General features: G+C 42.5%; 2 protein-coding genes across 2 annotated transcripts in view; one reads left to right on the top strand and one right to left on the bottom strand.

Moving 5' to 3' along the window:
- Window positions 1-1818: 1818 nt before the first annotated feature.
- Window positions 1819-7368, bottom strand: LOC102082302 (repetitive proline-rich cell wall protein 2-like). Its single transcript, XM_013264902.1, has 3 exons — window positions 7332-7368; window positions 7187-7246; window positions 1819-2492 (listed from the first exon to the last, which is right to left on the bottom strand). Exons 1-3 carry the CDS (start codon window positions 7366-7368, stop codon window positions 1819-1821), a joined length of 771 nt encoding a protein of 256 aa, XP_013120356.1.
- Window positions 7369-7544: 176 nt separating this feature from the next.
- The window catches only part of LOC102077504 (NACHT, LRR and PYD domains-containing protein 3), a 42128-nt gene continuing 27755 nt past the window's right edge, over window positions 7545-21917 (top strand). Inside the window, exons 1-4 of the mRNA XM_025908434.1 lie at window positions 7545-7654; window positions 10205-10487; window positions 15492-17340; window positions 17684-17857. Of these exons, the coding sequence (XP_025764219.1) occupies window positions 10214-10487; window positions 15492-17340; window positions 17684-17857 (2297 nt within the window). The 5' untranslated portion in view covers window positions 7545-7654; window positions 10205-10213. The remainder of the gene's footprint in view (window positions 7655-10204; window positions 10488-15491; window positions 17341-17683; window positions 17858-21917) is intronic.

Here is a 21917-nt window from a genome sequence, read left to right as displayed (position 1 = left end):
CCATTCTATATTAATGAATAAACTAGAGAGATATGGCATAAGAGGGATAGCATATAAGTGGATGAAAAGTTACCTGGATGACAGATATCAATATGTTGAAATCAATAATGTAAAATCTAAGCAGTTGAAGGTAACTTGTGGTGTTCCTCAGGGCTCTGTGCTGGGCCCTAAATTATTCATATTATATATAAATGACATATGTAGTGTTTCCAAACTGTTAAAATGTGTATTGTTTGCTGATGATACCACTCTGTATTGCTCAGGTAAAGACCTAGAACAGCTTCTGACTACAGTGGAAAAGGAGTTAAATATATTAAAAAACTGGTTTGATGTAAATAAGTTATCGTTAAATATAAAGAAAACAAAATTGATTATTTTTGGCACTAAACAAATGAAAAATGTATCTAAAATCAGGGTTAATGGAATTGAAATTGAAAGAGTGTATGAAAATAAATTTCTTGGAGTGATAATTGATGATAAGCTGAGCTGGAAGCCTCATATAAATCATGTGACAACAAAAATGTCAAAAACCATTGCTATTCTCTACAAAACAAAGCATGTCCTGAACAAAAAATCATTATACACACTTTATTGTTCTCTGCTGCTTCCATATATGACTTATTGTCTGGAGATATGGGGTAATGCATATAAAACAAATACTCTTCCTATTTTCAAGTTACAAAAAAGAGCTATAAGAATTATAAATCAATCAAACTATATAGAACCAACTAACATTTTGTTTATTAATCTGAATACCCTAAAATTTTATGATTTAGTCGAATATAAAATGGCACAGATAATGTATAAAGCACAAAATAACTTGCTTTGCCGCAGTATTCAGAAGCTGTTTAAAGTCAGAGAGAGTCAATATGACTTAAGGGGAACAGATGTCTTTAAAAAAAACAAGATAAGGACAAACATAAAGCAGAGATGTGTTTCTGTTAGAGGAGTTAACCTGTGGAATAGTTATGACAGTGATTTAAAAAGGTGTAGTTCATTTTCCTTGTTTAAAAACATGTTTAAAAATAGAGTATTAGAAAAATATATTAATCAAGAATGAAAAGAGCAAAAATAATAATTCTGAAACTCTTGATTGTTTTGCTTTGATGTAGTTATCTAAGGTGGAAAGTTTTTTTGTTTGTTTGTTTGTTTGTTTTTGCTTTGCTTTGTTTTATTCTTTGCTTCGAGCCCTGTGTACAGGAGCTGAATGCAAAAGATTTTTTGTTAAAAGGGTTGGCATAATAAGCAAATGCTTCAGCCAATACCTTTGATTAGCCTTGTCTCATGATTTTTTGCTTTGTGGTAATCTTTATTTTGTATTCTGTATTCACTGAGATATTTAAATGCTAATCAATAAAATCAATCAATCAATCAATCAAACTAACGATATGTTTCATAAAACCTGAGCAAACGTAAATGTTTCTGTATCGGTCTTCTGTTTTTGAAGGAAGCTTTAAGGAGACTCTGTCAGGACAGGGAGGGGCATGGACAAGTGTGGGGATACTGGGATGTTACACCTGGAAGGGACGCTGATTAATTATACAATGAGCCTGTGTTATTGAATAGCTGACTTACAAGAAGAATACCATCAACCAGTTTTCAAAGAAGAGCGATTTGATATTGTAAAGAATGATACAGATGTTCCAAATATAAACTATTTGTGGAGCAAATGTTGAGCTTTATTATAAGTGTGTGGTGACTGTGTTGTTCACTGTGTGGCACACTCGAGGACCTAGAAGGACTGGATAATTAACAATATCCAAGAAACTCCAAATAAAGCCAAAAAAGACACAAAGCGCTTCAAGCATGATAAAAAAGCTACAGAGGAAGGTGTTCATAACACAGACACACTGAGGGAGACACTGGTGGAGGGGACACAGGTGCAGGGGACACGGGTGGAGGGGACACAGGTGGAGGGGACACTGGTGGAGGGGACACGGGTGGAGGGGACACGGGTGGAGGGGACACAGGTGGAGGGGACACTGGTGGAGGGGACACTGGTGGAGGGGACACGGGTGGAGGGGACACGGGTGGAGGGGACACTGGTGGAGGGGACACTGGTTTAGGGGACACTGGTGCAGGGGACACGGGTGGAGGGGACACAGGTGGAGGGGACACGGGTGGCGGGGACACGGGTGGACGGGACGCGGGTGGAGGGGACACACGTGGAGGGGACACTGGTTGAGGGGAAACTGGTGGAGGGGACACGGGTGCAGGGGACACGGGTGGAGGGGACACGGGTGGACGGGACACGGGTGGACGGGACACGGGTGGAGGGGACACTCGTTGAGGGGACACAGGTGGAGGGGACACAGGTGGAGGGGACACTGGTGGAGGGGACACAGGTGGACGGGACACTGGTTTAGGGGACACTGTTGCAGGGGACACGGGTGGAGGGGACACAGGTGGAGGGGACACGGGTGGACGGGACACACGTGGAGGGGACACTGGTTGAGGGGACACAGGTGGAGGGGACACAGGTTGAGGGGACACTGGTGGAGGGGACACAGGTGGAGGGGACACACGTGGAGCTGACACGGGAAAGGCTGAGTTTTGGACTCATTAAAATGAGATGACGCTCGACCTCCTAACCCTAACCCCGAGTTTCTCCATTTCTTTCTAATAAAACATCCTGCGCATGTTGTGATTTGACTCCCTTCGCTTCCGAAACACTGAGCTCCATGATTTGGTTCTAGCAGTGAACACGATGAACATGGATGGAGCTGAAATCAGTGCAGGTGTGACCGAAGTGGAGACTTGAACTGTTTAGTAATCACAGACGTTTTTAGTACACAGTCTCGATTTTCAGAGGCTCAGAAGTAACAGGACAAACTCACATCATTTAAACACGACTGTCTTTCATACTTGGATCAAAACTGTGTCTGCAGCACGTTAAGCTGCTGGTTTGTGGGCTGAGATCACTGATGCTGACAATGCTGTGGAAACCAGTTCGCCCACAGGAGGTCTCATTAGTGTTAACAAGTCGCTGGAATAATTGGATATTTTAGTTTCCAACAGGAAAATCCAGGCGAGCGCTCACTGACAATGTGGGACTCTGTAGTTTTCTCTGGTCCCCTCCCCAATCAGACCAGGAGTGACATGTTTTAGCTGCATGTTCTCCTTAAATTGCTGGCTGTCTGAGTGGTGTCCCACAAACGATGTGGGCTTCATAGATAATTGGCAAACCTTCTGGAGGACACCTGGTCTTGTTAGGAGAGACGGCATCCATCCCACTTTGGATGGAGCAGCTCTCATTTCTAGAAATATGGACCAATTTATTAAACCCCCAAAATATGACTATCCAGAGTTGGGACCAGGAAGCAGAGTTGCAGTCTTACACGCCTCTCTGCAGCTTCTCTCCTCCTGCTACCCCCCCAAAAACCCATCTCCATTGAGACTGTGTCAGCTCCCAAACAGACAAAAAACAAACTAAAAACCAGCAACAAACAACTTAAACATAAAAAATCCCAAAGAAAGAACAATACAGTATCCACATCTGAACCAAAGAGTAAAACAGTGAAATGTGGATTATTAAATATTAGGTCTCTCTCCTCCAAGTCTCTGTTAGTACATGACTTAATAATTGATCAACAAATCGATTTACTCTGCCTTACAGAAACCTGGTTGCAGCAGGATGATTATGTTAGTTTAAATGAATCAACACCCCCGAGTCATTCTAACTACCAGAAACCTCGAAGCACAGGCCGAGGGGGCGGTGTGGCAGCAATTTTTCACACCAGCCTATTTATCAACCAAAGACCCAGACAGACTTTTAATTCATTTGAAAGCCTGATGCTTAGCCTCGTCCACCCCAGCTGTAAAACTCAGAAACCAGTCTTACTTGTTATCATCTATCGTCCACCTGGGCCTTACACAGAGTTTCTCTCTGATTTCTCAGACTTTTTATCTGATTTAGTGCTCAGCTCAGATAAAATAATTATTGTGGGTGATTTTAACATCCATGTAGATGCTAAAAATGACAGCCTCAACATGGCATTTAATCTGTTATTAGACTCAATTGGCTTCTCTCAAAATGTAAAAGAACCCACCCACCACTTTAATCACACTCTAGATCTTGTTTTAACATATGGCATAGAAACTGAACATTTAACAGTGTTTCCTGAAAACCCTCTGCTGTCTGATCATTTCCTGATAACATTTACATTTACAATAATTGATTACACAGCAGTGGAGAGTAGACTTTATCACAGTAGATGTCTTTCTGAAAGTGCTGTAACTAAGTTTAAGAATATAATCCACCCACTGTTATCATCTTCAATGCCCTGTACCAACATAGAGCAGAGCAGCTATCTGAACGCTACTCCAACAGAGGTCGATTATCTTGTTAATAATTTTACCTCCTCACTACGTACGACTCTGGATACTGTAGCTCCTGTGAAAACTAAGGCCTCAAATCCAAAGTCCCTGACTCCGTGGTATAATTCTCAAACACGTAGCCTAAAGCAGATAACTCGTAAGCTGGAGAGGAAATGGTGTGTCACAAATTTAGAGGATCATCATTTAGCCTGGAGAAATAGTTTGCTGCTTTATAAGAAAGCCCTCCGCAAAGCCAGAACATCTTACTATTCATCACTGATTGAAGAAAATAAGAACAACCCCAGGTTTCTCTTCAGCACTGTAGCCAGGCTGACAAACAGTCAGAGCTCTACTGAGCCAACCATCCCTTTAACGTTAACTAGTAATGACTTCATGAACTTCTTCACAAATAAAATTTTTATCATTAGAGAAAAAATTACCAATAATCATCCCACAGATGTAATATTATCTACAGCTACTTTTAGTACCATCGATGTTAAGTTAGACTCTTTTTCTCCAATTGATCTTTCTGAGTTAACTTCAATAATTACTTCCTCCAAACCATCAACGTGTCTTTTAGACCCCATTCCTACAAAACTGCTCAAAGAAGTCCTGCCATTAATTAATGCTTCAATCTTAAATATGATCAACCTATCTCTAATAATCGACTATGTACCACAGGCCTTCAAGCTGGCTGTAGTTAAACCTTTACTTAAAAAGCATCTCTAGACCCAGCTGTCTTAGCTAATTATAGGCCAATCTCCAACCTTCCTTTCATATCAAACATCCTTGAAAGAGTAGTTGTCAAACAGCTAACAGATCATCTGCAGAGGAATGGCTTATTTGAAGAGTTTCAGTCAGGTTTCAGAGCTCATCACAGCACAGAAACAGCTTTAGTGAAGGTTACAAATGATCTTCTTATGGCCTCTGACAGTGGACTCATCTCTGTGCTTGTCCTGCTAGACCTCAGTGCAGCGTTTGATACTGTTGATCATAATATCCTGTTAGAGCGATTAGAACATGCTGTAGGTATTACAGGTACTGCACTGCAGTGGTTTGTATCATATCTATCTAATAGACTCCAATTTGTGCATGTAAATGGAGAGTCCTCTTCAGACACTAAGGTCAATTATGGTGTTCCACAGGGTTCAGTGCTAGGACCAATTCTATTTACATTATACATGCTTCCCTTAGGCAGCATCATTAGAAGACATAGCATAAATTTTCACTGCTATGCAGATGACACGCAGCTCTATCTGTCCATGAAGCCAGGTAACACAGACCAATTAATTAAACTGCAGGAATGTCTTAAAGACATAAAGACCTGGATGGCCGCTAACTTTCTGCTTCTTAATTCAGATCAAACTGAGGTTATTGTACTCGGCCCTGAAAATCTTAGAAATATGGTATCTAAGCAGATTCTTACTCTGGATGGCATTACCTTGGCCTCCAGTAACACTGTGAGGAACCTTGGAGTCATTTTTGACCAGGACATGTCCTTCAATGCACATATTAAACAAATATGTAAGACTGCTTTCTTCCATTTGTGCAACATCTCTAAAATTAGAAATATCCTGTCTCAGAGTGACGCTGAAAAACTAGTTCATGCATTTATTACTTCCAGGCTGGACTACTGTAATTCATTATTATCAGGATGTCCTAAAAACTCCCTGAAAAGTCTTCAGCTGATCCAAAATGCTGCAGCAAGAGTACTGACAGGGACTAGAAAGAGAGAGCAGATTTCTCCTGTTTTGGCTTCCCTTCATTGGCTTCCTGTTAAATCTAGAATTGAATCCAAAATCCTGCTCCTCACATACAAGGTCTTAAATAATCAGGCCCCATCTTATCTTAATGACCTTGTAGTACCATATCACCCTATTAGAGCACTTCGCTCTCGCTCTGCAGGCCTACTTGTTGTTCCTAGAGTATTTAAAAGTAGAATGGGAGGCAGAGCCTTCAGTTTTCAGGCCCCTCTTCTGTGGAACCAGCTTCCAGTTTGGATTCAGGAGACAGACACTATCTCTACTTTCAAGATTAGGCTTCAAACGTTCCTTTTTGCTAAAGCATATAGTTAGGGCTGGACCAGGTGACCCTGAATCCTCCCTTAGTTATGCTGCAATAGACGTAGGCTGCCGGGGATTCCCATGATGCATTGAGTTTTTCCTTTCCAGTCACCTTTCTCACTCACTATGTGTTAATAGACCTCTCTGCATCGAATCATATCTGTTATTAATCTCTGTCTCTCTTCCACAGCATGTCTTTATCCTGTCTTCCTTCTCTCACCCCAACCAATCACAGCAGATGGACCCGCCCCTCCCTGAGCCTGGTTCTGCCGGAGGTTTCTTCCTGTTAAAAGGGAGTTTTTCCTTCCCACTGTCGCCAAAGTGCTGCTCATAGGGGTCATATGATTGTTGGGTTTTTCTCTGTATGTATTATTGTGCGATCTACTGTACAATATAAAGCACCTTGAGGCGACTGTTGTTGTGATTTGGCGCTATATAAATAAAATTGAATTGAATTGAATTGAAGTCGGACTCTACAGATATTTATGACTCTAAAAATAAATACCTCTTGTATGGTAATAAATGTTGGGTTATTGGTGAATATGTCTGTATTGCAACTCAGTGTTTTAACTGATGTCCGTGTAGTTTGATTAGATCAGATCAGATCAGATTCGATACGATGTAGCAGGAAACCCGTTGTCAGAGTTAAAGACCGAGCAGTAAAACAGCATTTTGGAGATGTGCGTCACTGTGAAAGGATGTTAAAGTTTTTATGATTTCCTGTTTCTTGTGAAGCTGCTGGAAACTTTTTGACCCAAACCACAGGTTTTTCACTTCATGTCAGTATCTTCCATATTCGCCCCCACCTTCACCTCCGTGTTCACGACGCGGCTCAGTGACAGACACGTTTATGCTAATGCAGAAGGCTGCATGTCAGAGAATAACACAGGGTTCGTGTTATCCAGGAGCTTCACTGTCCACTCTGTGTGGTTCGCAGCCTGTCCACGGTACCTCTCACCAAGTGACAGCAGGGACAGGCCGTGTCCATCTTTAAACTACAGCTGGTTAACTCTCAGGTTGTGTGGCTGAGGTTTAAAGGGTCAGTTCATCTATTTTTTGTGTGAAGCTGCTCAGACAGCGTGTGCTACATATCGTGAATCAGCTGTGTTCACACAAGGAAATGATGCACTTCCTGTTTGGTTGCGAAAAAGATGTGATGATCTTTCCTCTTCTTTTTTCAGCTCTTTGTCCTGAAGAGTGGACAGATTCAAATCTCTCTGTATGCAGAAGGATCAGTGAAGGCTTCGGGGAGGGAGCTGCTGCTGCTTACAAAGGTAAATATCAGTTCAGGTGTGTTTGTCTGGTATCATCTCAGCTGGTTCACATTTGACCTCAAAGTTTTCACCTTTGCTGTTCTTCTTAACCAGCAGACAGAAGAGAGTCGAACATCTGCTGTAGACCTTTTTGTGCTCTGCTGTCTCAGCTCTTTCTGTGAGTTAGCGCTGTCATCATATCAGGTTTTCACTAAACTGTCAGATTATGCTGAACGTATGTATGCAGAATGTGAGTTGATTTATGGACCAGAACATTTATACACAGATAACAACTCTCAGGATACAGCAGGAAATGCAGTTTTCCATTCAAATGAACTTAAACCTGAATTCAGAGACAGAACTCTGAAAGGTGAGACAGGTGAACGCTGAGCGAACTAAACACAAGAAAAATTAAAGCACGAACTGAAACTCAGTGACACACCAAGGATTTTAAAAGGTGCTGTCCATCACAGTGTGAGACATCCGAGAATGAAGAGCTGGTTACTGGATCCTGTTCAGGGAGGTTGCTGTGGTCTCAGATTCACTAGCCACTGAACATTGTTGTTATGTGTTGCATGCTTCTTCTGTATGCTCTTTCAGTATGGCTACAGCATCGGTGGTACTCTTCTCATATTGTTGCTACTGAGAGTACACCTTGGAAGGTTCAGTTGTTTGTTTTTCTCCTAGCTTCTGTCTCTCTTGCATACCTCTTTAAGCTGCTGGCCAAGACTGTGAGTCTTTGCTTGGCAGTTTCTAAGGCTTGAGGTATGAGCAGCTTGTTGTACTTTGTATGATCGGACCCACACAGTGTACTGACGTGTTTTGGGTTTCTTTATTTTTGTTCACCAGTTCGTTCAGGTTAAGGCACAACTCGAGCCAGGAGTCAGCTCCTCTCGCAGCTTCCTCCACTGCACACACTTTTCCATCAGTCTCTGCCGTCACTATATATAATGAGAGAGTCATTAGTCTCAGCACACACACATGTCCCCTCTGCGCCCGAGAGCTCGCTGCACCACCCATCCACTGCAGCAGGCCAGAGACCACATCCCTGCCACATACTTCTTAGCAGTGTTGGGAAGGTTACTTTTAAAATGTATTCCACTACAGATTACAGATTAAATGCCCCAAAATGTAACGTTTTGTAATGTATTTTGTAATGTTATGTTACTCAATGAGAGTAACGTATTCTGAATACTTTGAATTACTTAATATATTATCAAGCTTTTAACAACTACATGAATGTCCTATTGCTGTGTGATTTATTACTATTACTGAAGGTTACTCACCATACCAATACCAACTAGATGTTTAAATCTTAATATAAATGAGTAACAGTAGGTGGACATTAGGTAAGGCTGCACTTTTTGCAGCGATCTCGTATAGAAAACTATTCCGCGCGTATATCAAACAGGTCCGCGTCTCCAAACCGTAGTAAAGGGACCTCTGGCTAATACGGTGGGTTCATGTCGGGCTGGTAGCCGAAAACTAGCTTTACTTTGTTGTCTGGGTCAACTTTGCTTGCCAGAGACAGAGAGAGGCGTTGAAAGGCTGCTCCAAAGGAACTTATTGTTTCGGAGGAAAACACGAACACAGTGTACAGTCGAGTCTTAATAGCTTACTTACAGCTGGGCTCGTCAGGCACTGTTTTTGGCTGCAGTGGTTATTATTATATTTACATGCTTCCATCTTTCTGCTCGGTGACAACTCGTACTTTTCCTTTCTCTCCCTCCCTCGCTCACAGACACATCACGGGTATGGCAGTCCATTCTCCCTGCAGCACGGACTACACTGCCCATGAGGCTACATTTTTTAGGGCTTTGCCTGTAACACTCTGACTATTGCCTTCATATTAAATCATTTTTTGAATAATAATTAAAAAAAATATTTCTGCACGTCATTATGCGGGCCGCCAGTAGAGGTGACATGGGCCGTGAGATTGAGAGCCTAACATGTGAAACAGGAAATGACCGCCGTGTAATCCCTTTATTTCAACAAAGTAACTGTATTCTGAATATCACCTTTTTAAACGGTAACTGTAATGGAATACAGGTACTCATATTTTGTATTTTAATACGTAAGGCCAGTACATGTATTCTGTTACTCCCCAACACTGCTTCTTAGGCATCTCTTTCTTCATCAGACCTTTCTGAAGCTCAGATAGTTGGCTAACTTCCCTCCATGCTGCCTTCATCTTGACTTCTAGTTTCCTTCTCTATGGAGGGTACTGCTGTTCATCTTTTAGCCAAGCCTCTTGGTGATCACTGCTACTATGATGTAGATCAGCTGGTTGGTTTTGGTGATGGTCACAGTAGGGATTGTCTGTGATGATGTAATCTTCTAGTATACCAGAGGGTACTTCACATAGTCTTGGCAATCTCTCAGGTCAGCTGCTCTCACGTTCAATGCCTTCAATGCACCAGTTGCTCTTGGGGCTTGGTACCCAATCTAGGAGGGTGGGGATGATGATATCTGCCCTCGATCTGACGTCCTGGCTTCCCTTTGCTGTAACATTTGTGTTGTACCTCTTTGATCTCTACTTTTCAGCAGAAAATTTTCTGTTCTATTCTTCAGGGAGCTGTGATGACACCAGAGGACCTCTTAAACACCTTAGATGATTTGGGAGATGGGGAGTTCAAAAAATTCAAGTGGTTCCTACAGCAGGCCAACATCATTCAAGGCCTCCCAACCATCAAGAAAAGCAGACTAGAGATGACAAACAGGTGGGACACTGTGGACCTGATGGTGCAGACCTACAGACTTCCTGGAGCTGTGAAGGTGACCAGAAAGGTTTTAGAGCGGATCAGTAGGAATGACCTGCTGCTCAGTTTGTCTGCCAGCAGGTCCAGAGCAGAAGGTGAGTCACAGGAAGACATAAACAGGAAGTCATTGCAGTCTGACAAAGTTTGAGAGGCTACAGGTAATATTGGTGTAATGTTCATATTCTGTTCGTCTGTCAGTCAGTGTACATTAGCGAAGCTGTGTCTCACTGCTGTGTAGCCAGTGTGTTTGCGGAGCGATCCCAAAAACAGACACGGCAGCGTAAACTCAAACAAAGGCGAGCTCTTTATTTGGCTGAAAATACATGAATATAAAAGTAGGCAAAGCGAGCTGGGGAAAAAACCTAAACTGGGAATAAACTAAGATCAACTATGACGAGGAAGCATGAACATTGCTTTGAATCTGAAAAGGTGCATGTGGAACTATGACGTGAACCACGTGAAAATGAACATGCACCTGAGCAGAAGCCTGAAAACAACCTGAAACCTGAAGAGCTGTGATACAAGACAAAGAGACGACCGGACACTGAACAGTGGGAGACACAGCTGACAACAAATGAACCTAAACACACTGAACATGGAAATGCAAGACTTTCAAAAAAAACCAAAAAAAAACAGGAAACATGGAGAGATGTAGACATGATAACATAAGCTTGACAACATGAAACACTCAGATAAGAACTACATGACAGACTGGGGAAACACAGAATGCAGGGAGAAACACATGAGGATAATGAGGAGAAGACGGACTAACACAGAAGACGGGAAAAGACTCAAAAACATGGAAACATAACCTAGACTAAAAACTAAATAATAGCACAAGAACTTAACATTATTGAAATCTAACCTAAGAAAATCAAAATAAACTCGAGACGCCCTTCCACATAGAGAGAAGGAGAACAGGACTTTCATCATCTCAAGCTCATCTTCCTCAGACTGAAGATAAAAGTACATCTCTTTTATGTAAGAAATCCCAGGAATACAGAAGGTCTGCCCACACTCAAACTAGAAGGAACAGTATCTTCACCCCACATCTGCAGTCATACTAGAGAAACAACAGAGTGTTACTAATGACATTAAGGAAGATTTAGCTTTATATTTGCAGAGCCTTTAATAATACGTTAGAGAGTTTTTTGGAGCAAATGGAGCAATACTGGAAGAGCATATAGGAGAAGGAAGCAAACCCATACCGGCAATGGTCAGTGGCTAGTGGATTTAAGAGCAGACCACAGTAACCTCCCTGAACAGGGACCAGTAACCATCACAGTGGGAGACATCCAAGAAAGGGTCTCCAGTATGGAGAGTTGGGCGGCACCAGGCTCCAACATGGTTCACGCCTACTGGCTGACAAAGCTGACTACACTCCGCGAGCACCTGGCAGCACAAATGAACAAGCTGCTAGTCAATGAGAGACACCCGGAATGGTTAACTGAAGGTGGGACAGTCCTGATCCCCAAAGACCCCGAGAAGGGACCGGTCCCATCCAACTACCGGCCAATAACCTGCCTCAGTACCCAGTGTTGGGAAGGTTACTTTTCAAATGTATTCCACTAGATTACAGAATACGTGCCCCAAAATGTATTTTGTAATGTTATGTTACTCAATGAGAGTAACGTAACGGAATACTTTGAATTACTTAATATATTATCAAGCTTTTAACAACTACATGAATGTCCTATTGCTGTGTGATTTATTACTATTACTGAAGGTTACTCTCCATACCAACACCAACTAGATTATTAAATCTTAATATAAATGAGTAACAGTAGGTGGACATTAGGTAAGGCTGCACTTTTTGCAGCGATCTCGTATAGAAAACTATTCCACGCGTATATAAAACAGGTCCGCGTCTCCAAACCGTAGTAAAAGGACCTCTGGCTAATACGTCGGGTTCATGTCGGGCTGGTAGCCGAAAACTAGCTTTACTTTGTTGTCTGGGTCAACTTTGCTAGCGAGAGACAGAGAGAGGCGTTGAAAGGCTGCTCCAACGGAGCTTATTGTTTGGGAGGAAAACACGAACACAGTGTACAGTTGAGTCTTAATAGCTTACTTACAGCTGGGCTACACTGCCCATGAGGCTACATTCTTTAGGGCTATGCCTGTAACACTCTAAATAATTTTTTGAATAATAATTTTAAAAAATATTTCTTCACGTCATTATGCGGGCCGTAGGTAGAGGTGACATGGGCTGCGAGATTGAGACCCAGGCATTAGAGCCTCTTAATGCGTGTTTTGTTTGGGTTTCCACCGGCGTGGAATTACCAAAAATAGAGAGGGCATAGCCTAACATATGAAACAGGAAAAGACCACCGTGTAATTTATTTATTTCAACAAAGTAACTGTATTCTGAATATCACCGTTTTAAATGATAACTGTAACAGAATACAGTTACTCATATTTTGTATTTTAAATACGTAACGTCGGTACATGTGTTCCGTTACTCCCCAACAGTACCACATGGAAGATCCTTTCAGGCATCATAGCAGCTAAGGTGAACAGGCATATAGCTCAATACATGAGTGGGGCACAGAAGGGGATTGGCAAGAATAGCAGAGGAGCAAAACACCAGCTACTGGTAGACTGAGCAGCTGCCCGAGACTGCAAGACTAGGCTGACCAACCTGTGCACTGCCTGGATTGGTTACAAGAAGGCCTATGACCCAAACAGCTGTCACCACAAACTCAATGATGTATGGGTGTGGCGTATGCTGCTAGAAAAGCTGCAACCACCAAGTACCTGCAGAGGGTCAGGCAAGTCCTGAGGACTCAGCTGAATGGTAACAACAAGATCCGGGCTATCAACACCTACGCCCTGCCCGTGATCAGGTACCCTGCTGTGATAATAAGTTGGCCAAAGGAGGAGATAGAAGCCACTGACATACAGACAATGAAGCTCCTGACCATGCATGGAGGGTTTCACCCGAAGTCCAGCAACCTGAGGCTGTACGCTAAGTGGAAGGAAGGAGGCCGGGGACTGATGAATGTCAGTAACACAGTCCAGGATGAGACTACAAAGATCCACGATTACATCAGGAAGATGGCCCCAACTGACCGTGTGATCAGTGAAGACCTCAGGCAGCAGAAACCCAAAAAAGAGGAGGAACCATCATGGAAGGACAGGCCCCTGAATGGTATGTTAGAGCTCTTGCAACTGGCGTTTGAGCTGTGCAGGAGTCTCTCTCTTCCAGAAGATGATTGAATAAAAAGAAATATAAATGTTTTAACACACTATGAGTCGGTTTTCTCTGTTCTATCATGGGGACAAAAGGATCGGGGTTCAATAGTACCACCGGCAGATAAAGGAGGTGGCTGACATCCAGAAATCCTACCAGCACCTGGACAAAGCTGGACGGAACAAGCTTTGGAACAAGCTCTGAGCACAAGATCTATAGAGGCTGGGGTCTATCACACCAGGCAAGACCCCAGGTTGCCCCCGAGACAATCCAGCACAAAACAGCAATGGTGCAAGATGCTAGCACATGCCGGATCACTCAGTGATATCTGGCCTTACAGATACCACCTTCCTGGTTGAGAACCATGGCCTCTGACTTCATTTGAGATGCTTCACACTCAGAAACCACCCCAGTACAAGCTGAAGGTTATTGCTCAATGAAACCACCAAAACCACATCTCCAAAGGTTGATTCTGTTCATCTGGACATTTTCAGTGGGAGAAATGTTTCGTCACTCATCCAGGTGACTTCTTCAGTCTCAGCTGACTGCAGGTTTCCCCAGTCTTATAAACAGCACATTTGCATAATGACTGAAACCAGCCCACTGAAGGAACAATGGGCTGGGAGGTCAGTTCCTTCATCATGATTATGCAAATTCTCATGACCACTGATCAACAACTACTGATCAAGGACCACTGATCAATGGTCTTTGGTCTCCGTTTGAAGCAATGCATTATCAGGGATTGTAATATCTAGTCCTTAGTGAATCATGAATTATTCCTGTACGGGAAGACTGACAACACAACACTGTCAGCAGCTTTTGGCAGTCATCCTTTCAAGCTGGTTCTGAAGACTAGGTGACTGTCTAGCCTGCTCACTGTTACGGTTCTGGGTTGGTTTGACCCAGCATTTTTAGTTCCTATGTTTTGGTTTATTTTTGAATGATTGTTTTGTTCTCTGGTGCTTTGTTGATTATTATTATTATTATTATTGTTATTATCATCATCATCATCATCATTATTATTATTATTATTATTATTATTATTATTATTATTATTTATCTATTTTTCAGTGATTCTGGTTTAGGGTTTTGTTCTCAGGTTTTATGTTCTCATGTTTTGTGTGGGTTTAGTTCTGTGTCTAGTCTGCGTCTTTGTGTGGTGATTTCTTGTTTCCTGTTTTGTTGATTTATTGATTTATTATTAAGTCCGTGTCTGATGTGAACGTATTCAGTTTTGCCCCCGTTGTCTCGTTAATTACTTCCAGCTGTGTTCCCACCTGTGTGTTATCTCCCTGTGTTCCTCTGAGTGTATTTAAGTCGTGTCTCCTGTCATTGTAGTCGCTGCTCCGTCTGTGTATCTATCGTGCCTCACCTGTGTGTTCTCCCTGCTGTCCATCGTCATTTGCCTCTGCCCATCCTCCTTCATGTTCGTGTTCTGGTTCGTATTTAGAAGTTTAGTTGTTCCCAGTCTAGTTTAGTATAATCTCCGTTTGCCGTTTTTCTACCTGTGTTTTGTGTTCAATAAACCACCTTCACACCTTCACGAGTGCCTGCAATTGGATCCTCCTTCATTTTCCTCACGTGGCTCACTCCACTCACCGTAACACTCACACTTTTTAAAATAAACCACGAACCTGCTTGAATAACTTTTCATCTATATATTCAGAGTGGAATTTATTTTTACTGACTCCTCATGGCTAAAGTTGAGCTTCTAAGGCGGTTATAAATGTATTTCTGTAAATGTTTTCAGTCAAACATTAACTTCCAATTATGAAAGTTATAATGTTTCCTGAAGAAATGCATGAAGCATTATCTTGAGACAATATTTCATCCTGAAATTCATGTGTTTCTAACATTAACATGGGTATTTGTAGACACAGGTTTATAATTTGTTACTTGTTTGATACAGATGTGATGGTTCCAGTACCAGAGCCTTGCCCCATCATGTTTTACCAGCAGATGCTTCAATCAAACTTCCAGGACAAGTTCACGTGTGCACAAGAAGGTTGGACAGAAGATAAACAGCGTCTGGCTGATATCTACACAGAGCTGTACATCACAGCTGGGTATGATGTACATATCAACACACAGCATGAGGTCCGGCAGATTGAAAAGGCATGGAAGCCAGCAGAACCAGAGAAACCTATTAGACCCACAGACATGTTCAAACATCCTTCAGGAGACTACAGACCCATCAAAACAGTGATGACCAATGGAATCGCAGGAATTGGAAAAACTTTCCTTGTTCACAAGTTTGTTTTGGACTGGGCTGAAAAAAGATCCAATCAAGATGTGCATCTGATTTTCCCCTTCACCTTCCGTCAGCTGAATCCACTGAAGGGAGAAAAGTTCAGTTTGGCAGAGCTCATTCATGAATGCATCCCAGAAACTGTAGGCATCCCACAGGACGCTCTGAATTACATCTTTACAGATGTTCAGTCATCAGGAATCACCAACTATGACAAGAGTAAATTCAAACTTCTGTTTGTGTTTGATGGGCTGGATGAGAGCCGCCTTCATCTCGACCTTCATTCTGAAGACATTCGCTCTGTCGATGTAACAAAGGCAACTAAAACAGATGTCTTGCTGAGGAAACTCATCAATGGGAAACTGCTACGCTCTGCTCGCATTTGGATAACCACAAGGCCTGCAGCAGCCAATCAGATCCCTCGAGAGTTTATCAGCAGTACAATAGAGGTCAGAGGGTTCACTGACCAACAGAAAGAGGAGTACTTCAGGAAGAGATTCAAAGGTAAGGAGCAAGCTGACAAACTCATCTGCCATATCAAAACAACAGGAAGCCTCCACATCATGTGCCACATCCCAGTCTTCTGCTGGATCACTGCAACAGTTCTGGAAGATGTGTTGAAAACCAGAGAGGGAGGAGAGCTGCCCAGGACTTTGACTGAGATGTATGCAGAATTCCTGGTGTTTCAGATTGATCGGACAAAGGAAAAGTATGGCCCAGAGAAGAGCATTCAATACATTAAGTCATTAGCAAAACTGGCCTTTGAGCAGCTGGAAAAGGGCAACCTGATCTTCTATGAGAAGGATCTGAGAGAGAGCGGCATTGATTTCAGTGAAGCCTCGGTGTGTTCAGGAGTGTTCACAGAGATCTTCAAAGAAGATCGAGGAAGGAAAGGGAAAGACAAGATGTTTAGCTTCGTCCATCTGAGCGTTCAGGAGTTTCTGGCTGCTCTTTATGTGAGGATGTCGCTTATAAATAGCAACAAAAATGTGATGCTTTCACCACCACTGTCTCTGAAAAACCTTCGACTGCTTTTCAGTAAAATATCTTCAAAGAAGATCAACAAAATTTCCATTGACAGGGCCTTACAGAGTTCAAATGGACACCTGGACTTGTTCCTTCGCTTCCTTCTGGGTCTTTCTCTGCAGACCAATCAGGATAAACTACAGAGCCTACTGAAAAAAACAGACTGTCGGTCGAAAACCAACCAGAAAACAATCCAGTATATCAAGGAGAAGCTCGGTGAGAATCTGTCTCCAGAGAGAAGCATCAATCTTCTCCACTGTCTGAATGAACTAAATGATCGTTCTCTAATAGAGGAGACCCAACAGTATCTAAGTTCAGGAAGCCTTTCCACATATGAACTTTCCCCAGCTCAGTGGTCAGCTTTGGTCTTCATTTTACTGTCATCAGAAGAACATCTGCATGTTTTTGACCTGAAGAAGTACTCTGCTTCAGAGGAGGCTCTTCTGAGGCTTTTGCTAGTGGTCAAAGCCTCGAAAACAGCTCTGTAAGTACATAGATAACAAGAATTAGAACATTTCTTAAAACACTAGGACTGTTCACTAAACGCTAAACTAAACAAAACCCATGATTTGACAATTGTGAAAACAATGGCAACACATTAAAACACCAGCAACATCAACTTTGACTATAGACAGTTTTAAATCTTTTGGTCAGATTATTAACTTTAGATAATGGAATCTAAAATTCCCATGGAAATTTAAAGTGGCATTATTAAACTGTTTGATCCTGCAATCAACCATCCTTATATCTGAACAAGTAAAACCTCTTTGGAGGTCTCTTTTTTTATACCTCAAGATGTTACAAATGTTTTGTTAATTCATTTCAAGGCTGAGCAACTGCAATTTGTCAGAAAGAACCTGTGAAGCTCTGTCTTTGGTACTAAGCTCACAGGTCTCCAGTCTGACAGAGCTGAACCTGAGTAACAATGACCTGAAGGATTTAGGAGTGAAGCTGCTATCTGCTGGATTGGAAAGTCCACACTGTGCACTGAAAATTCTCAGGTAAAGATTTAACTTCAGTCGAAGTTGAATTTTGTTTTGGCAAAGACTGTTTCTTCGCATCACGATTTCTGTCCAAACTATTATGTATTGAATGTATGACAAAAGCAGTTGACTCTCTGCATTGTTTGGATGGAGAGATCGGCACTGAGATGGGGCCAGAGGACGGGCCATTTGCCTACAGTAGGTGGCTCAGTAAGGCAGCAGTGCCGTGGCTGCAACCTGGGGCCACTGGAGGGGAGGCTTGCATCGTGGAGCAGGTGGTGGTGGTGGAACAATTCATCGCCGGGCTTTCAGCAGAAACTGCAGGGTGGGTCCGCTGCCACCACCCAGCTGGCTTGGATGCCGCTGTGACTTTGGCGGAGGAATTCTTCTCTGTGCGGCTGAGGCAGCAGGGCAGCCACAGATGGTCCCCGGGAGCTGATCCGTTACTGCTCTGAGGGGGAGGCTCCGGGGAACTTCAACACCGCGGCACAGACAGAATTCCCTCTGCTCTCTCCCCCCATGTCCTGGTAGGTGCAGACATGACACGTCACTCACCAGGAGCCACATGAGCGCCGGGGCAGGCGTGTTGGAGGTGCAGGCAACCGGGACATGACTGCTGGGAGTGCTCGCTTTTTCACCACACTGGATTTAACCAAGGGCTACTGGCAGACTGCCTGGTCTGCAGAGTCCAAAGATAAGACGGCCTTCTCCACTCTGTACAGTTTGTCACACTTCCGTTCGGAGCCCCTGCCACTTTCCAACGCCTCGTGGGCCGGGTGCTGCGGCCGCACACTGCCAACAGCACCATGGCGCATTCAGAGATGCGCCACGGTGCTGTTGGCCAATACGGTGCTGGCTGAAACTGTGCTACTGTTGGCCGAAGACAAAGGAAGAGGAAAGACGGAAGGGATCTTAGGAGGCAGTCAGAGAGAAGGAAAGTCAGGAGTGTGGAGGTGAGAGTTGGGACTTTGAAGTAGCAGCTACGACAGGTAAATGGAGAGCTGGCTGATAATATAAAGAGAGGGCAGGTGTATATATGTATAGAGGAGAGCAGGTTGAATTGAAGGCCAGGAGCATGGTGCAGATTAGAAGAAAGGCTGAGATGGTCTGAGCATATGCACGGGAGGGAGGGTGGATATACTGGACAACAGATGATGAAGATGGAGGTGCCAGCCAGGAGACTCTTGCATCACTTCCTCCTAGGAACAGGCACCCGTTGTATTTGGACAGGATTTAATTCTGTCAGGGTTTCTGGGTCGTTGACCCAGTATTTTCAGTTCGTCCTCATTGTTTATCTTCTGCCTGTTTCACTTCCTGTTTTATTGTGTTAACCTTGGTCCATGTGCATTATGTTCAGTCCTCTTCCCATTTATCGTTAGTTCATTATGTTCAGCTGTGTACTCACCAGTTTCTAATCACTCCTCACTCAGCCTGTGTATTTATGTTCCTCAGTTCAACCAGTCCAGTGTCGTGTCATTGATGTTCTCGTGATGTTAATGTCGTATGTTCAGATCAGTCAGCCAGCCATTCAGTTCTTCAGTCAGTCGTCCACTCAGTCAGCCATTTCAGTTCGTGTTCTGTTCATCCAGCCTGCTTTCAATAAACCCCGATCATCCTGCACCGTGAGTCCAGCGTTTGGGTCATCCTTTCCTCGCCTCCACACACGACACCCCTGACAAATTCAAAAACATGTGAAACTGAAAAGATACAAAATTCAGAAATGTCACATAAACATTAGCTTGGATTGGACTTCTTTCGATTGACATATAAAACACTTAAAACATTTCCAAATGACTTCAATAATATCATATACCCTGTCTGACAAATGAAACTTACCTATATTGCCACTCAAAGGGATTAAACGGAGTGGATGGCTTTAGATTGGAGGGAACACACCATGGCTGTGTCCCAATCCAGCGACCGCACACTTCGGAGTACGCGTAGTTCATGTACTACGTACGGTGCGTACTAGGAAGTACGAGAAGTGCGGATGTGAGAGGCTTGTGAAATGAGATGGTCTAGCCTTCGTCACGCTTCTGAGGTTGCCTTGCAGCCATGATACTAACCGCGAGAAACGTTTCATACAGCTTTGTTTGACAGAAATGAAGGAGAAAAAATGTTTTTTTGTTCACTCATTTTTTTTATGACCTCACTTTGATTAGTTCAGTATCTGAGGCTGAGATCACGGTACTGTAAACACATGATTGTTGGGTTTTATTTCATTTTGTCACAGTGTATATACAGATGTATTATATATAAGAGACAAATATTGTTCGTTTAATATGTTGGCATTACTAAATTTGGCTCAATGCTTACATATATGTGTAAAAAGCAAATGTATGAGCTGTGATAACTGTTTTTGATAGAATGAAGATCAGACTGATATATGAAATATTCCTTTATTGGGTGAGAAAATCAGAGCATGTCATAACTGCTTTAAGTCATACAGAATAGATATCAGAGCCTTAAACAGGCTGACTTCTGCTAAATGGGTCAAACTGGGCAGAAAGTATACAAACCCATAACATCCTTATAGAATATGATGTAACACTATAGATCAACTTACCTCAGAATATATAAAGCATATAAACAATTACAGCAATATGATGCAACAAACACAGCAGTGCTACTAATCCAAAATACTCAAAGCTTCATAGAACTGAAACAAACATTTATTTTTAGCTCCATTCTGCTGCTGATACATACTTTAGGTTTCTGAATATGAAACTTGTTGCTGCCTTTCATAGTGTGTAACTTGAAGGCCCTGAGTACTTTCTCCCACACTGAAAACACTGGGATGATAACATTATTTGAACATTACCTAATAAGACTGATTCAGGACAGACAATTAGTTATGTTAAACTTTCCTAGCAGTCCTTCACAAACAGGGAACAGTCTGTCTATTCTCTCCATCTGTCAGCTGCTGCTGGCTCTTCCTCCTCCTCTTCCTCACACACTGCTGAGTTTGTCCTGGTGGATCATCAGGGGTGCAAAGCCTCACAGATGATGTGCAGCAGTGGGTCCCTCAGTCTGTCCTCACTCTGGACACTTGCAGTTGTCACACATGGAAATCAAATGTGTGATAAGGATTCAAACACAAGTGTAACTTATAAATACATGTTCATACTTTTATTCCACAATCAGAGAGACAGAAACAGAGAGAGAGTGCAGGACAGACAGACAGGTGACAGTCTCAGGTGTACACACTGCTACAAAACAGCACAAGAGAAGGAGGATTTAGTGTTTGTGTTATTACGAGTGCTAAACAAGAAGAGTTCCCAGATGGTCCAGTGGACACATGTGTGACTCCTGTGATTAAAGCATCTTTCTTTCAGCTTAACGAGTGAACCGTCAGCTCGTTCAAACACACGTTAAAGTCCGTTTGGCTCGACACCACCGAACAGAGGCAGCAATATAACATAGCTAACATTAACAGTGCAGTGAATCCTGCTTGTGCCATGATATTCAGGACTGCAAACCGAGCAGCATCACTGACTTTCAGCTTGTTGTGTTTGTGGATTTATGACTGACTTTAATTATCCATAAAATCATCACATTCTCTGTAAGATTAAGGTCAACGATTGAACGGTGTATATTTTAAAGTAAAGGCTTTAAAACCAAGTTAACGCACAAAGTACTAACGTCGCTAATGTCACATAACTTTGCCGACATGTGGCCAACAGTAATTAGTGTGAATGCTTGACAAACATTCACAGTATTGTTCTTCTAATCTTTATTCTATTTTATTATTAGTGTGAATGCTTGAAAAGCAGTCACAGTATTGTTCTTCTAATCTTTATTCTATTTTATTATTAGTGTGAATGCTTGAAAAGCATTCACAGTATTGTTCTTCTAATTAGTGTGAATGCTTGTAAAAGCATTCACAGTATTGTTCTTCTGTTTCTCTTTATTAGTGTGAATGCTTGTAAAAGCATTCACAGTATTGTTCTTCTAATTAGTGTGAATGCTTGTAAAAGCATTCACAGTATTGTTCTTCTAATCTTTATTATTATTATATTTTATTCTTCCGTACGTTTTTTGTAGTCCTACTCCTTCAAAACCGTTCAACTTAGAAAAA

This window comes from Oreochromis niloticus, linkage group LG6 (genome assembly GCF_001858045.2).
Source record: "Oreochromis niloticus isolate F11D_XX linkage group LG6, O_niloticus_UMD_NMBU, whole genome shotgun sequence".
In the NCBI taxonomy this organism is placed as follows: Eukaryota; Metazoa; Chordata; class Actinopteri; order Cichliformes; family Cichlidae; genus Oreochromis; species Oreochromis niloticus.
This window is presented reverse-complemented; position numbering and strand designations above follow the sequence as displayed.